This window comes from Poecilia reticulata, chromosome 11, assembly GCF_904066995.2.
Source record: "Poecilia reticulata chromosome 11, P_reticulata-male-v2, whole genome shotgun sequence".
Lineage (NCBI taxonomy): Eukaryota > Metazoa > Chordata > Actinopteri > Cyprinodontiformes > Poeciliidae > Poecilia > Poecilia reticulata.
The window spans coordinates 6,171,406-6,187,987 of NC_088840.1; the positions used below are offsets into that span (position 1 = coordinate 6,171,406).

Below are 16,582 nucleotides of genomic sequence, written 5' to 3' on the forward strand. Positions count from 1 at the left end.
TCAGGCTGTAGATAAAAAAACTTTCTGACTGTCAGCAAACACAAAAAAACCAGCTCATTCGTATTTTGAATGAAGGAATTAGTCTTTACTTGCTTTATTTTCAGTTTAAGTTGATTTGATGTTTTGTTTTGTTTTTATCTTTAACACCGAACCAAATCAGAGAATTTTCCTATTCTGACTGTCAATGTTGTAGTTTTCTGTGCTGTAAAAACTTCATGTTTTTCACAGAAAAGAATTACACTCCATATTCCATTTATGTAGAGCAAGAGGCACTAAAAGCAATGCTCTATAAATGAACATCTTAACTATTAAACTGGATTTTCTGTGAACTATTAAACTGGATTTTCTGTGTTAAAATACTTCTAAACCTTGGGGGTTTCATGATTTTAGACAATCTGTGTGCTGAATTGCAGAGTGGCTAACTTAGCTTAGCTTAGCTTAGTCCAAATATCTGAAGCTCAGTTCAGTCCTGTACCATTATCAAAATGAAACACAGAAAACTCTGTTTCATTTTCCGAACTGTGGAAAACAAACCAATGGATTCATTAGAAAAAAAAGGAATATTGTATATAATTTATGTCACTGTCACAGACCAGATTATAATACTCTGCTAGGTTTTCTTAGTTGAAAATGTTGTCAAGAAATCTCAAACCAACAAAACAAACAACACACATGTAAAAAATTAAAAACGGTGAATCAACAACAAAGACTTATTTGAACAGCTGGTAACATTTTGGTGATGAAGTTTCAAGTTTTACCTATGAAATTAAAACTATTTTCTGTACATATTCTAAGCTCTTGAGCTCCATCTGAAGCTTGCTGAACTTCAGGCCATGTCTGCTATGCTTCATTAACATTGGTGAATTCAGGGAAAAAAAGGGTTAGCAGTTTAGTTTCTTTCAGTTTATTCAAGTAAAAGCAATTTACGACAATTGTCACAGCAAAGCAATTTACAAGGTAAAAACGTTCAGATTCACTCTCAACGTCCATTTTTGCCGGTACACTTTGAGGATCAGAAAGAGATTTAAGTGACCTTGACGTTGTTGGCGCTAAAAGAGAAAAGTAAAAAGAGTAACAAGACAGTGAATACAATGGTAGTTCAAATAACTAATCATTACAACCGTTTGTCCTTGAAGGAGATTGACTAAACCAGCAGGAGACCCAACCAGGTCACGATCCTGTCCACTGAGGCCACGCAGGCTCACCAAGTTTGGACAATGGTGAAAACTTCCTCTTGGCCAAGGATGAGAACCAACTGGACTTGTGTAGGTAGGCGACGGCCAGAGGGACAGACCCAAGAATAACAAGGTGTACTACATAAAGTGGATGGCAAGTGCATAATCAGATCAATCCAGCGTAATCATACAGACAAATTTAAATTCAATTCCATACATTTCTGACAGATTAAATCTGTCTGAAGGAAACTCTTTCTCCTACTATGCATGAGTGGACTTAGTCTTTATAGTAGATGAACTGGAAACCTGCTGTAAGGGACAGAAAGTTTCAGAAGGCAATCTGGACCAGAGCTTTAGACGCCCAGAACGTCTTCAGACGGCGTCTTATTGAGTCAGTGGCATTAAAAAGACAGACGGACAAACACTGCTGGGTTTTATTGTAGCTTGTGATGAAGTGCCTTTGTTCTCCAACCCTCACAGAAGCAATACATGTTCACCTCAGGACGAATACATCATGTTTCTTTAGAGACAGTGTTCCGATACCACACAAGGTCTCCGAGGAGCCACGGGAACATTAGCCTGATGTATTTGTTTCTCTATTAGTATTGATCCGTGTTAAGTGTCAATTCAGGCACTTGGGAGAAATGATCCGGCGCACGAGGAAAGCAGTCAGTCAATGCAATCAAGGACATCACAAGCAGTAAAGCCTTTGCTTTGGTAGGAAATCTAAACTGCGGTAGAAGACTGCAGCACAGAGCATCCGCAGACGCAACAACTACGCTGCGAGACACGCCGAAACCTTTCCTCCACAAACACACACCTTCTCTCCTCCCTCTCCTCCTACTCCTCCGCCTCATCTCATCCCCCCACCCCCATAGCCAAAAGCCAGAGCAGACTGATAAGCAGGCAGCCAGAGACGAACTAATCCTCCCACAGTGAGAGACGTTTCGGATGGCGCGTGATGGAAATCAAACCGAACTGACAGACGAAGGCAGGATGAGCCAGGAGCAGAGGGTAGAAGTGAGGCGAGGATACAGATTAGGAAAAAGAAAAAAGAAAAAAGTGAGGACGAAATGCGATCAAATGAAAAAGGTCGGTTATAAAAAAATGCTCTACTTAATCCTCCTCCTCAGATATTGCCTTCCTTTTTTTGTCGTTTCGATAAATGTGCAACCAAGCCTCCCAACCAGTTTGCCTGCTCAACCATCTCCTCATCATTCCCACCCATCCTCTCCTGCCTCCCTCCCCACCCCACCACCTCATCTCTCTCCTCCTTTCTCAGTCTCTCTCTCTCTCTCTCTCTCCCCGTCTCTCCGTCTGACTGAGGCGGATGTAGGTCAGTGCGTCTGGAGCCTGTCTGGAGCTGCAGAGAGCATCAGAGCCATCTCCGCCTTCGCGCCCTCAGCTGCGACTTTCTCCAGGCTACCGGAGGACAAGAACCGGCGCCGACTGACCCCGACGTGCCCCGCAGGAGGATGCGCCATCCACAAGGGCGAAGGGGGTGTCAGGGGAGGGTTGTATGTTTACTTTTGAGAAGCTTAGCCAGAATATGTTATTTGCATGTGTGCTGCAGATGCAAATGAATGAGATGGAGAGGCAGAGTGACGGTGCAGACAGAGCAGGTCGAGAGGAGATCGGCATTAAAGTCGTCGCTCCGAGAGGTTTTCTGGTAAAACGTTCATGTGACGCCATCGTACCCCCTCTTCTTCCAACACACACACCTTCAATGCCCTGCTCTCATACCGCCTTCCATCCCATCCACATTCAGACTCTAACCTAATCATCACGAAGCCATTATGTTTCTTCCCCAGATCCTGTACGGTTGCATCCGCAGTCGTCGCCGTTTTTCTTTTTTTTTTCTTTTCTTTTCTTTTCAGTTTTTTTTTTTTTTGCAAAGGAAGACAAAACCCAGCGACCAAAATCCAAACTCCAGGACGAAGAGAAGTGTGGCGTTCGCTCTTTCGTCTCATACAGTATACGTTCTTCTCCGTGTCTCTCCGTACCGTGTCCCCGTTCGGCAGATGTCCCGTGCCCCCCAAAAAAAGGCTGAACGTCCAAAGTCTCCTCCGGCGTCCTCCGTAGAGCGTAAAGACTTCTGCTTTCCAAACCCTGCTCCGTCGTCTCCCTTCTCTGGTTTTTAGACAATGCCCATAAAAGAAAACAAAAAAAAAACGAACAATGTTTCAGAGTGCAGCTGCTGCGAGGCTGTCTGACTGGAGTGTGTGTGTTCTGAGGGAGTTTCCGTGTGTCTGTCTGTGCTCTCGATTTGTCTCCGCAGCATCTCAGGGTCCTGCGGTGGTACTCCTGTACTTCAGTGACGCTGTGTAACAGCCCCGCAACTTTCAGTGTGTGTTTTTTAGGCGTTCGTGTGCTTCGGCGTGACATGGCAACCGTGTGACCTGCTGCGTCAGAATCTGTTGCTACTCTTATTTTTTATTTTTTTGGGAATGGGGAGGAATTCCTGGGGCGTGGCGTCGCCACCCGACCACACCTCATCCTCTTGCCCGTATCGGACTCCACGCGGCGGCGTCGTCCCCGTTTTCTGTTTCGAGTTCTTGCGGAATACGAGCGAGAACTTCTTGGACGAAACTGTTTGCGGTTCATCGTTTGTACCCTTTCTTTCGCCGCTCGCTGCCCATCATCTTTTAGTTTACCTTACATGTGTTGACTTGATTTGTTTCTCTGTGTTTTATTGTGACGTTTCTCTTTTATTTTAGGAGAAGAAGGAAGGACTGAGTCCTAGAAAGAGGAAGGGAAGGTCTGAAGAAAGCTGAAAACTGTGTCCAAACTGTGGAGTGACAGAAATGGCAAAAATAAGGCAAAACAAAGTTTAAAAAGTTCCTACAACGGGATTAAACTGAAGACATTTGTGGAACAGTAGATCATATTGAAGTATAGGGTTACTTTTATTTGAAAAAGTTGCTAAAGAAGGAAGAAAGTCAGTTCCCTAATGTCTTCATCCCCTTTTTTTTGTGATAAGAGAAGCATGGGGAAGTATTACTGCATGTCTTGTTTGCAGCTCAAAAATAGCTCCAGTTTCTGGTGCTGTTGTATAAGGGCAGGGACAGCAGTAGGTGGGTGATATGGTGAGACGGCCACCTGTACTGTCTGCCACATTCACACAAAACACAGAGGGGACAGACTGCCTGTGGATGAGTCACAGGCACGGCGATAAAAGTGTGCGCGCGCACGAGTGTGTCTATGTGTGTGTGTGTGTGTGTATATGCAAATCATTGCTTAGTCGTCAGTTTTTCTGTTTAACTGCAGGGTGTAGGGAACTTCCCATTGGTTTTCAAACTCTTGGAAAAGCTCCAAGTCAGTTAAGGCCCAGCGTACACGCGAGGCACAAAGGGCCTCGTTGTGCGCAACCTCTCGGGATGACGGGCGGCCAGGTCAGAGCGGCGCGTCACTCTTGAGGCGGTTGAAGAAGGGCGAGTCCATGGCAACGAGAACCTCCGTTCACTGACATATGGACTCTTTTTCTCCCTCGCTCTCCAGGCTCCTAATCTCATAACTCGCGTTTTACGACACGCCGGGATGACTCCCTCGCCTGTTTCTGATTTTTTTTTTTTCCCTCTCTGCTCCCTGCACGGTCGTGAAAACCCGACTTATAATAAACTACAAGCCCCCCTCTCTCTCCCCATGAAGAGGCACATGCTGCTTTCTCATTAAACACTCAGGTTTCTTGAGGGTCAAATACATATTAGACATTCATATTTGCTTTATTAAAAAAACTGCATATTAAGCATCTTAAACAAACGATTCCCTTCTTTTCACATGCAAAGAAATTGTAGATTAGAGTTAACAATGTTGGGAGAGTTTCAAGTAAAGTCATCTTAAAAAGTAATAACAAGCAGCCATTTGTTTAAATCGATCCAGATTAGTTAGTTCTGAAGCTAACTAATCAGGAAGGGCCACGACCAAAGTGACGCACAGCTGATTTAAAGTAACAGCAGATTGAGCAAACTTTCTGCCACTATCATCACAGTTGAATTGGGTTATTTAAACCGACGCCTAATATTTACACTGGAAATTGATGTTGAACATGCAAAGCATCTTCTGTCAGAGTAAATATCTGATGGATGTCTGATGTCTATTAGAGCTGTACTCTGTGCAGAACTATTTAAATGTTTCGCACTTAGAACTTGTTTCAGACAGGAAGATACTTGGTGACGCAATGCCTCCTACCTCTATTTACCATGTAAATACATATAAGTTGTTGTTTCTTTTAAACGAACAATACGCAGTTATGAAGGTTCATAAAATTGAATTGGTCTTAATTGTCTTTAGCCCCAAAGGCCAAATAATCTGGATTTATTATAAATGTAGACACCAAGAGTGTAAGATAGTAAATTTCTTAAATGTTTTTGACAGACCATCACTTAAAGAAAATGCACAATTCTGCTTTTAATGTACCAATTTCCAAATTCGCCACAGTCGCAATGCAATTTGAAAATGGAAGTGCCCCTATCGCCGTCGCCTCTTCAGCTCCCCACTTCCTGCTGATCCGCTCTGTTCACGCCGGCCTCCCTCACAGTGACACCGTCCCCTTAGGCATCAACAGAGCCCAGACAAAGGAGGAGGCAGGCGTAGTTTGAGGTAAACACACGGGTCAGGCGGAGCATCGGGACCGGCCCGACGAGGGCCGCAGGGAGCAGGGGCTCCGCAGCAGAACACCGGCAGTGCATCTGCTGGTGGAAAGCTACCTGACAGCTGCTTCTCACACATCAGATAAGATTACAGGTACACCCAGTACACCTGTTTAAACAAACCCTCGCGCAAGCACACCGCCGTGCACGCGTGTCTGAAGAGGACTAATAGAGATAACAAGCTAATCCAGGAGCAGGTGCATGCTTGTAATTGGGGCAAGCCACAGATATATAGCAGGGGGAAGAAGTTCATTATTAATACTGTGTTTGATCTATGTGATCACAGGGTTGATTGTGCGTTTGTTAAGAGTTTCTTGTGTTTTTTTTTTTTGCGCATTCATTGTAGTTCCCCCCCCCACCCCCCCCGACTACCAGGCAGCTGTTGTAAACCTCAGAAACTCTGGCTGTCAGTGATGTTGCAGAATCAGAGCAAGACTTGCAGAGAAGTAGCCGATCACAAGACAGAGACGTTAACACACATTCACGCATGTACACACACACACACACACATTTAATGCCTGCTCCATTTGGCTCTAGCCTGACATCTAGCGACTCAGGCTGTAATATGATCTCACATGACACTGGCATGTTAACATAAAGAGATGAGCTGGAAGCTGCAGCAGGACTGAAGGCTTTTTTTTTTTTTTTAAAGATTAAATGTAACAATTACTTTCCATATATCTGGTTCACCACAATGTAGCGACATGTGGAGAGTAAATGAAATCGACCCACAGCCACGCCGTCCCTCTAAACCCCCGCCTAAGATGCCATCTGTGATGTCACTACGCGCGGCGGTGTCGTAACAGTTTGTCAAATAACACGATGGGCGGCTCACGTTTGGGTGGGCTCGCCCCGTGCTGAAACACTACGGCAAGCCTGACTGACGCAACATGTTGTGGCCTCCTCCTTTGTGTTTTCTCAGCATTTTCTCAGCCGCCACGCATGACACACAATCTAATTTTAGCTGGCCTTCATCCACATGAAACTAATGTGGTTCCAAGTATAGCCCTGTGAACTGTAGAGGAGGACCAGGATGTTAGAATATATAGATGTATATAAAAAAGGGATATTGGTGCCTAAGGTGTATTAAGAATAACAATTCTTTCATTTTAATCAAACATGTCTGCCTAAAAACATTTTTTTACAGGTTAAAATTTATTATTTTGGTAACTGATCACTTTTTTTTTTTATTAAGAAAGTCACTGAAGACACTGTTGTTTTTCTTTGTGAGCTGTAAGGAGGCCATGATGGTTATATGTGACTATATGAACCCAGTTAAACCTAAAAGCTGTCCCAAGACTTGTATCTGAGAACTCCTCCGTGTTGGACAGGAATGCGATTGTGAATCCTGGTTTGACTAGTTTAGCGACAGCGCTAATGCTAATGTCAAACCAGCACCCCGAGGGAGTTGTTGCCAAGGAACTTCACATCTGAGCTGCTGTTGTCAGGGAAAAGGTTTTACATGCAACGTGCCGCCTGGCTAGAATGGATTTTTAAAGGTGTACTATTATTTCAGTAATGTTTTATATCTTAATAAAACAAAAAGTGTTTTTATTTTTGCCTGTCTTCATCATTGAGGTCAAATCAGGTTACTTCGTGAAAGAAAATATGAAGATAATCTTGATTCTACTGCCAAACAGGACATCAGAGAGGTGGAGGCCCCGACTAGGGATCATCATCTGGGGCCCCACTTCCATATAAGCCCATTACTATTATAGCTACTTAGGGGAAATTTGGGAAGAGAAACAATCATAAGGTTACGTGACTGTTAGCTTACCGTCAAGTTAGCTAACATGACTTTTAGCTTACAAACAGTCACGGTAACGGTCCGTGTTAATCTGGTGCATCAGATACGGATCAGCTTGTAGGTTCCGAACGCAAATGGGAAAAATTATTCTGGATTGAAAAATTCTAAATGCATCTTGATAACTTTCCATTAATGTTCCATATGTCCAATATATGTTAGTGTGAAGTATAATAGTTAGAACCTCACTGATTTATTTGAGTAAAATTACTGTAAATAGTAGAGGGCAGCTCCATAATGGTTCTTAATTGGTGGCTAACGAGTAGCCGCTGCTATTTATTGGGATGGTACAGCAAAGGCAGAAGAGAAGTTAATTTATTGGGCCCCTGAGGTATGGCCAGGGCCTAATAACTGTACCAGACAGACATTGATGTTAAAGAAATACACTAAAATCAAGTTGTTATTACATCTGACTTGCATAAAATCTAGAGCAAGCTTACAGATTTTAGGTTCCTGCATGAGAATCTAGCTACTTAATAAACCTCCTAAAGTTACGGACTCACTCTTCTTCAATAACTTCTAAAACACAAATGAAGAAAAAATCTTCTCATTCATTAAAATACATACATTTTCAACCTATTTTAGTCGCCCCTTCAAACTTCACCACCCTGAGCTGTTGCCTCAATAAGCTCTCGCTGGAGTCAGGCCAGAAGGTCAGGACAACCACTGACCCAATCAGCTGAACCTCTGTTTGAACAACCCTGCTATTGCTTAATCAGTGCATTTTTATAAAGTTTCTAAATGAAGTCGCATTCATTTCTCTAAACACGTACCTCTTCAGCTCTAACAGCCTTGTGTTTTTGTTGTTGCTGCTGTTTTTCTCTGTACAGTGTGTTCCCTGGGAGAACAGAAACGTATAGATCGAGACGCTCACAGTCTGACTTGGTTCTTTTCTTCCAGTGGAGTCTGACAGGAATGAGGTCAGACACACGGATCCTCATTGCACATTATTATTATTATTAGCCGGGTTTTTTTTATTATTATTATTATTATTCAGCCAATGGGCGTCGAGTGGGAGTGGTTTGAGTGAAAAACCAGGATGGAGACAGGCGCCGATTGGCTCCTGCGCCTCGAAAGGAGGGTATAAAACGATGAGGTCGGCGTTGTTGTGTTTACAGTAATATCACAGTGCGCACGGGAAACAGGGAGACTATGAGAAAGCGCAGCTGCTCCATTCAACCACATGGTTCCTCAACCGCACAGACAAGCTGCGCTGTAGACAGCCGGGCTCACATAGGAGACTCGCAACGGCGTCTGTTGAGCCTCGCAGGGAGAATTTTCAGCCGCACCGGCAGTTGAGAGCTGATCCGGGAGGCGCACCGGCAAAAGTTCAGACACTCGAAGTCCCTTGAAGCAAAACGGAGTGAACTCTAAAGAAAGACAGAAGAAACTTGGATGAACTTTTATTTCTTAAGATTTGCTTCCAACTCATAGCTGAGGAGATTTTTTTATTTTTTTATTTTCCCTCCATCTCTTCTTCGCGCATAAACTTTGTTACTGACTGAGCGCTTCCAGACTGTTTGGAGGAGGAGATGGTGCAGCACATGAGCCACGCAGAGAGCACCCACGCTCACTCCCCCGGCGGGGACTCCACGGACACGGGAGACATGGACCTGGAGATGGACGCCTCTCCGGTCCCGGAGGGCTCCCCTTCCTCCCGGGAGCGCAGCGACCTGGCGTGGTGCAAAACTCCGACCGGCCACATCAAGAGACCCATGAACGCGTTCATGGTGTGGTCCCAAATCGAGAGGAGGAAGATCATGGAGCAGTCCCCGGACATGCACAACGCCGAGATCTCCAAGCGGCTGGGGAAGCGCTGGAAGCTGCTGAAGGACACGGACAAGATCCCGTTCATCCGCGAGGCGGAGAGGCTGCGGCTCAAGCACATGGCCGACTACCCGGACTACAAGTACCGACCCAGGAAGAAGGTCAAGTCCGGGAGCGCGGCGGGCAAGCAGGCGGAGCGCGGGGAGAAGAGCGGGGAGCGCGGCGCCAAAGCCGGCGGCGGTGGTAAGAGGAGCCCCGCGTCCAAATCCGCGAGCAGGACGCTGAAACAGGGGAGCAGCAAGAGCGCTGCGGCGCAAGAGTACGCCTCCGCGGTGTTGAAATCCAGGTCGGCGTCCGGGGCCAGGCAGATCCCGGAGAAGCGCTCAGGTTCGGGAGAGGCGAGGCGCGCCCACGTGTTCGGCGGGACGGGCAGCCTGGAGAGCGGGCCTCCCTCCGTGGGCGTCCCGGCCAGTCCCACCCTGAGCAGCTCGGCTGAGTCCAGCGACCCGCTCAGCCTGTACGAGGAGCACAGCCCCGGCTCCACCGCGCGCCTCAGGTACGCCCGCGCCTCCTCCCCGACGCCGTCCGCCTCGCACTCGTCCTCCTCCGTGTCCTCCGCGTCGTCGGACGAGGAGTTCGAAGACGAGCGGCTCGACCTGAACCCAAGCCCCGGCTTCGAGAGCACCTCTCTGGGCGGGATGGGCTTCTCCGACGCGGAGCTGGACCGGGACTTAGACTGGGGCTTCGGGGAGTGCGGGGCGGGATCCCACTTCGACTTCTCCGACTACTGCACTCCGGAGGTCACCGAGATGATCTCAGGAGAGTGGCTGGAGTCCACCATCTCCAACCTGGTGTTCACCTACTGAATCAGCCCCTTCTTCCCTCCCACGTATGAACTCTTCTATCCCTCTACAAGACAAGCCTGTGCGTCTAGATAAGAAGATTTCCGCCATTTTTTTCACTTTTTAATAAATAAGAGTGAATAAAGGAAAGAAAAAGAAAGAGGTGGCCTGCGTGCGCGGTGAAGCCCAGGTATGCGCCGCTCAGACTTGGACAGCGCTCAGTGGCGCTTGACTGGAGGAAATGCTTAGTTTGCATTTGGAGGGAGGAGGTATGGAATGTCAAACGTGCCACAATTCAATACATAAGTAAGTTGGTAAATAAATATCTATATATGTGATCATTTTTAAACAATAAAAATAGATACATTAAATAAGTTGGTAACTGCATCTATGGTATATTAAATTGTTTCAGTAAATCATTTAAATGTATAAAAGCATTAAAATCTGTTTTCTTAAACCACTTATAGTTCAGGTATTTGTAATCCATTCACAACCTTGTGTGTCAGCCTCACCCAACAGTCAGTAGGCGGGGTTAACACTGCTTTAGGCAAAATGATTGGTCGGCAGTTGAGCTGTTGCGCAAGGTAAACAATCCGATTTCAGCTGGCAAGTTATAGTCACAGTTTAAATGATTACAGTGACATAAACGTGTAACGTTTGAAAACATGTATTTAAGTTTTAATTATTGAGAGTTTTTAATTATTGGTGCAACATTCATCTTTGAAGGTATTTATGTTATTTATTTAATGTATTTATCATGGCATTCTTAAAATTATCATGTATATAATATTTATTTAGAAAATGTATTTATTTATTGGATTGTGGCACTTTTGACCCTCCCTATTGAGGAGGAGTGAATGTAAGCAGAGGAGCTGCAGATGTTTAACTCATTCCATGCAGGATGAGGACTGAGACTGAACTTTTTGAGTCATGATAAGATTTTTTTTTTTTTTCTTTCGTTTTCTTTTTCTTTTTTGAAACACTTGGAGAGCTCTCGTGTTTGGTTGTGTTTTCTAAGATATAGCCAATCCACACTGACCATTAAGTTCAGGACATTTTTCTCCTCCTCAAAACTCAATATTTGTAGTATGAACACGCATGCCCTCCAAGAAGAGGAGGAATTTTCTTATTTAATGCGTAAAATAAAAAAATTGTTTGTCTTTGCTGCGTAACTACGCATTTTGTGTGCGCATAGGACACAATTCACTATCACCAGCTTCTCTCTCAACGGCAGGATTTAAAACAAAGACTGACTTTAAACTTCAGAAACTTTTTTAAACAAAAAAAAAAAAAAACACTCAGTGCACAATTCAGGACCAATGTTCTGCGCTTTCTCTCTGCCTAGTGCTTCAACTTTGTAGTTCTTGTGTCAGATATTCTTTCCAAATATGTACAGAGCCGGTCCAAGGTTATATTGGGCCCTGGGCAGAATTTAATAGGGGGCCCACTTCCTGTTGAGGTCATTTGCTCACCAACTACAACAGCAGGTCTCTTTCATATTGTCTGTGCTTGATGCTTTTTTTCCTCAGTATTTGTTCTCAAACTGGTTTTAAAGTTAGCTAGTAAGCCAACAAAGAGTTTCTTAAAGACACAGTTCTGTTTTATATATAAACACTGGGTTTCACCTGTTGTAGATAACTCATTAAGTAATTTAATTTTAATATAGAATATCACATTTTTGTTTATAAGAGCTGGGCAAAGAGTAAAGAAAAAAAGTCCCAAAAATTTCCAAGCGGTTCACACAAACAATATTTTACAAACCATAAATCGATGTCATGTTTGTATTGCCTTTACAACAAGCACATTTTTTAAGCTGTTCTATAAAATTTCATCACATAGTGGTATTTTTTTTTTGGGACCCCCAGCCAGCAGGGGGCACCAAGCAACCCACATACCGCTCATGCCTTAGGCCGGCTCCGTACATATATTACTATATATATTGATGTATTTATACTGGCCAAACTTTTTTATACATAGAAGTATTGTTCTCGTACAGGTCTCGTTTGTGTTTGTGCGCACACACACACACACACACACACCTGTCTGTATATCCAGCGGCGGAAGGGCTAAGAAGTGTATCTTATTTAACAAAAAAAAAAAAAAAAGAAAAAAAATAACACACACACACACAAAAAACCCAGTGTCCAACTCCTCTCACTTTCAAAGAGATTTTCAGTGTGTCATGATTTTCTACTTGTATTTTTGTACAAAATCTATAAAAGGGGGCAGCCCTGCAGCATTGTTGTTCGCATCTACATTGGTGGTTTGGACGTGCAGAGGGGGCACAATCTGACCTCACACAGTGTTTACAGTATTTACCCACATGCTTCTTAAATGGCACAGTGACTCCAGCTTCACCAGCCGAGTAAACAAAGCGCCGCCGAGGCTCCTCCTGACTGGGTTTTCCAGTCCACACGCACTCAAAACACACTCAAACCTGAAGTCTCAAAGTGAAAGATCCCAGATAAGAGTCACTGTTTGGATAGAGCTAATACCTCTGTGTGCTTTGTTTGTTTTTTTTAATATATATGGAGATAAGTTTTATTTGAACCACTGGACTCATTCCACTTTTGCCTAGACTTTGGAGGGAGGAGGAAATGTTTTTGAAGTGCTTCATCTGTTATTGCGCAAATTGCATCAAAAAATAGTATTTAACCTTTTTCTGTACCTGTTGGCTACGTATAGCAGGCTATTTGTTTATTTTTGTTTGTTTGTTTGTTTTTTTATATTATGGCATGGCAAATAGCATTTGTATTTCAGATTCAGGTATATGTAGCTATAGCTGTTGTGTTTAAGATTTTTAAAAGAATAACATGAAGATATTTATGTAAACTGACTGTACTATAAGCAAAGATTGTGTGTTTTTATGTATGATGATCAACGACAGGCACTAGGACGGCCATCTTTGGTGGAAGATGATTGTGGTCCAGGAGTTTCCTTTAAAAAAAGAAAAAAAAAAGAAAGGAAAAAAAATTCTATTGCCCTTTTTTTCTTTTTCTTTCCCATTTGTGCAATATGTTGTGTTTGATCATGTTTTGTCCATTTCAGCCAAGATCATTTGATGTCTTTTGCTCAAAAACCAGCCAACATTTGGGTCAATCACTGCCTCTCAGACCTCTGTACAGATTGTCTTTTTTTAATTTTTTTTTTCTTCCGAGAAGGAAATAAAATCAGCTGGAACTGAAAGTGGAATGCTCCTCAAGTTGTTTTCCTTTAACTTTGCTTCTTGAATATTTGAAAACTGTAAAAAAAAAAAAGAAAAAAGGTGCCATTTTTGATATGACAGTGTGGCCTTCCACCCAGGGTGTTCATCCTCTGGGGACAGCATGAACACTCAATTTATTTTGAGTGTTAAGTTATTTCTAAGTTATTTATGTCTAATTTTCTGGCCAAAACTAAAAACAAAACATGCGAGTTGTAACCTAAAGCTATATATCACATCACATTATTAGCTTATTATAATGTTAGGACCATCATGGATTGAGTTTAGCATTAAAAGCTCTAGATGTAGACTGTTTATCTATCTTAGTTTTAGTTTGGTAGAAAAAAAAAACACATTTATTTTTCTCTTAGTTTCTAAGCAAAGCTAAAAGAAAAAGCTTTCTTTTCATTGCAAAACACGTTTTGAAGGACCCTAAAACAAATTCTAGTTCGGGACGCCATTTGTTCAAACAGTAGCATCTTGGGATTCCCAAGTTTCCATAACAAAAATTCCACTATAGTCACCAAAATATTTAAAAGTAAAGAAGAAATAAACTTTTTTTTTTGTCCTACTACCAGGACATTTGTCTGGAAGTGTGAGCTTTGGACAGATGACATTAATACTTAGTCTTGTGACAACACTGAAGGTTGTGAAATAGAGAATAAATTAAAATAAAAACACCTTTTATGCACTGGTAAGTAAGGTGGAGGTGCTTTGGGCCTGCATTCAAGTAAATTTTTCAAATGAATATATATCTATCTAGCTAGCTAACTAGCTAGTAACTAGCCAGCTGTCTAACCAGCTTGCTGTCTAACTAGCTAGTAAGCTAGATACCTATCTACCTATTTGCTGTTTTTCACATTACTAACGTTCACCCACTGATAAGAAATACCTAAGCTAAAAGATGCCCGTCGAAAGAAGACATACATTGTTCCCTTTTTTTTTCTCGTGCGCATATGATGTCATTTGTTTACGTTCTGCCAAGCGCGTGTGAGATATGAATGCATGGGAGTGCTTCACCGTTAGTAAGCCGCCGCAGCAGACTGCCAATCAATAGCCAGCCAGTGAATCGATAGGAGTGGCCTCTTTCTTCCATCTCGTCCTCTCGTCTGATTCCGCACGTGCAGAAAACGTGGCTGCCATGGAAACGCTGTATCCAAGAGAGAGAAAGGGAGAGAGAGGAGAGAGAGAAAGGCTGGTTGCAATCCACTGGGGAGCAGCATGGCACTCATGTGCATACGTGTGTGTATGCGTGTGTGTGCGTGTGTGGTAAAGGGACACAGACTGATCCATCAGGGCAGGGTGGATGAGTGGGAGGGGGTGGTAGACATTTCTGCAAGGCATGACTGGAATAAAGGAGGAGGAGGAGGTGTGTGTGTGTGTGTGTGTGCGTGTGTGTGTTCTGAAGGGAAGGGAGGCAGAAGAGGGTAAAGAGGGGAGGATGTTTGCCCGTCCTGGTGGATTGTGCAGGAGACTGCTCCCAAATCCAATTAATTCCTTCTGGATGCGTTCATTTGTCTCGTGCATCTGACGAGAAAGACACAGAGAGGGACCCCTAAGGTACAGTATTTAGTGTGTATCAATTTACGCCCTATTCCACAGGAGACTCTGGTAATTATTTCCATCTCTCACTCGTTCGCTCTCTGTCAGGAGGCCGGGGTCGTCTCCTCTCCAACTTTCCCTCTGACATCCCGGGCCTGGTAATGAGAAAGAGACGAGGCGCGGGCACCGAAGACGAGTCGACACGTCGGCCCCCGCCGCATGTCTGCCATAAGCCTCGCATCAGGCTTGAAAGAGCATGTGAGGTGTCCCTGTTTTCTAAAGTCCTGCGAGTCGGTGGAAATGAAGGGACGCGGATGCCACGCTGCCACTCTGACCCACATAACGACACGCGCGTCAGAGCTCGGTGCCCTTAACCTTCATGCCTGATTACTGCAGTTTGTTTATGTCCTGGCTGAACCTGAGTGAGTCTGACAAGATCAAGTCAAGGTGTCTGCTTGGAATAGAGGCCAAAAAGGAAAACAGCTCCCACACAACACGTGTGCGTGCCTGTGTGTGTGCTCACTCCAGAGGAAAATAACAGATTTACTATAAATTAAGTAATTAAAAAGAAGAGTTGATTTGAAGTCAGTTCAGCTTTTAACCACACTGTGCTTCAAGATTCTAATCATACCTTGTGGCTATACACTCACTGGAAACATTATTAAATGCACCGTGCTAAGCAAAGTGTTGGACCCTTTATGTTGTAGCATAGATTCAGATCCAGAAACATTCCTTTTATTGTCTATGAGAGTGTTTACACCTGATAGCCTATGGAGCGCAACTTCCTCCATACATTACATTTTAAGCTGGTGCCGTTTGAAAAACCTGTTCCCCTCCTCACCTGTAGAGGCGCTGCAACAAGAACCACAGAAGGAAGCGACAGGAAAACTTCTGAAGAAGACACCGAGCACAACTTCCGTTTTTATGAAATGTAGTGTCCGTTTTTAGCAGTTGCAGGATTTCACTTTTGTCTTTGGCAAAAGACCACGAGCCATTTCTTCCACTAGTACTAGATTCATACGTTTGTTTTGGTTGTGTTTACCCAGAATTCACTGCGCTATAGTTGGCTTCCTGATTTTGGAGCGGTCTTCAGGCTGCCTGAGGCTTACAATATGTATTTGAACCATACCGAAGTTCACTTCAACCGAACCCAGACGCAGACCAGACTTTGCTCCTTTGTTCATTTGCGTATTCACACATCTATCCAAACGAACCGGACATTCTACGCAAGAGGACTAAACATGGCTGGTGTGAATTCGCCCTAAGTTCGGTGAGTTTGTGTAATTTCTAGCCTGCACTCCATGTTCTTAGCTGACAGGAGTGGTCCCTGGTGTGATCTTCTGCTGAGATCACTGTCTTTTTATTATTTAGAACAAGTCTGCCTATTTTCCTCTAAAATCCTAAAGGCACTTCTATCCCCAAAATCACTTCCCTTTGGGTATATTTCTTTTTTTATGACATTCTTTGTAAAAGACAGATGGTTAAGTATGAAAATCTCAGCACAGGCCTATTTGGTAAATTATAATATTATTGAAAGGTTCACTTATTTCAGTAGCTCTATTCACTTAGAGAAACACATCATATAGAATAATTGCACACAG

The 16,582-nt window shown here is 43.6% G+C and overlaps 1 protein-coding gene and 1 long non-coding RNA gene across 2 annotated transcripts; both read left to right on the forward strand.

Moving 5' to 3' along the window:
* Positions 1–1,902: 1,902 nt before the first annotated feature.
* Positions 1,903–3,121, forward strand: LOC145553625 (uncharacterized). The gene is made up of 2 exons (XR_014089684.1): positions 1,903–2,267; positions 2,458–3,121. It is a non-coding gene; the product is annotated as an uncharacterized LOC145553625 (long non-coding RNA).
* Positions 3,122–8,721: 5,600 nt separating this feature from the next.
* On the forward strand, positions 8,722–13,429 carry sox4a (SRY-box transcription factor 4a). The gene has a single exon (XM_008421415.3). It carries the CDS (start codon positions 9,161–9,163, stop codon positions 10,259–10,261), a length of 1,101 nt encoding a protein of 366 aa, XP_008419637.2. The 5' UTR covers positions 8,722–9,160; the 3' UTR covers positions 10,262–13,429.
* Positions 13,430–16,582: the final 3,153 nt, after the last annotated feature.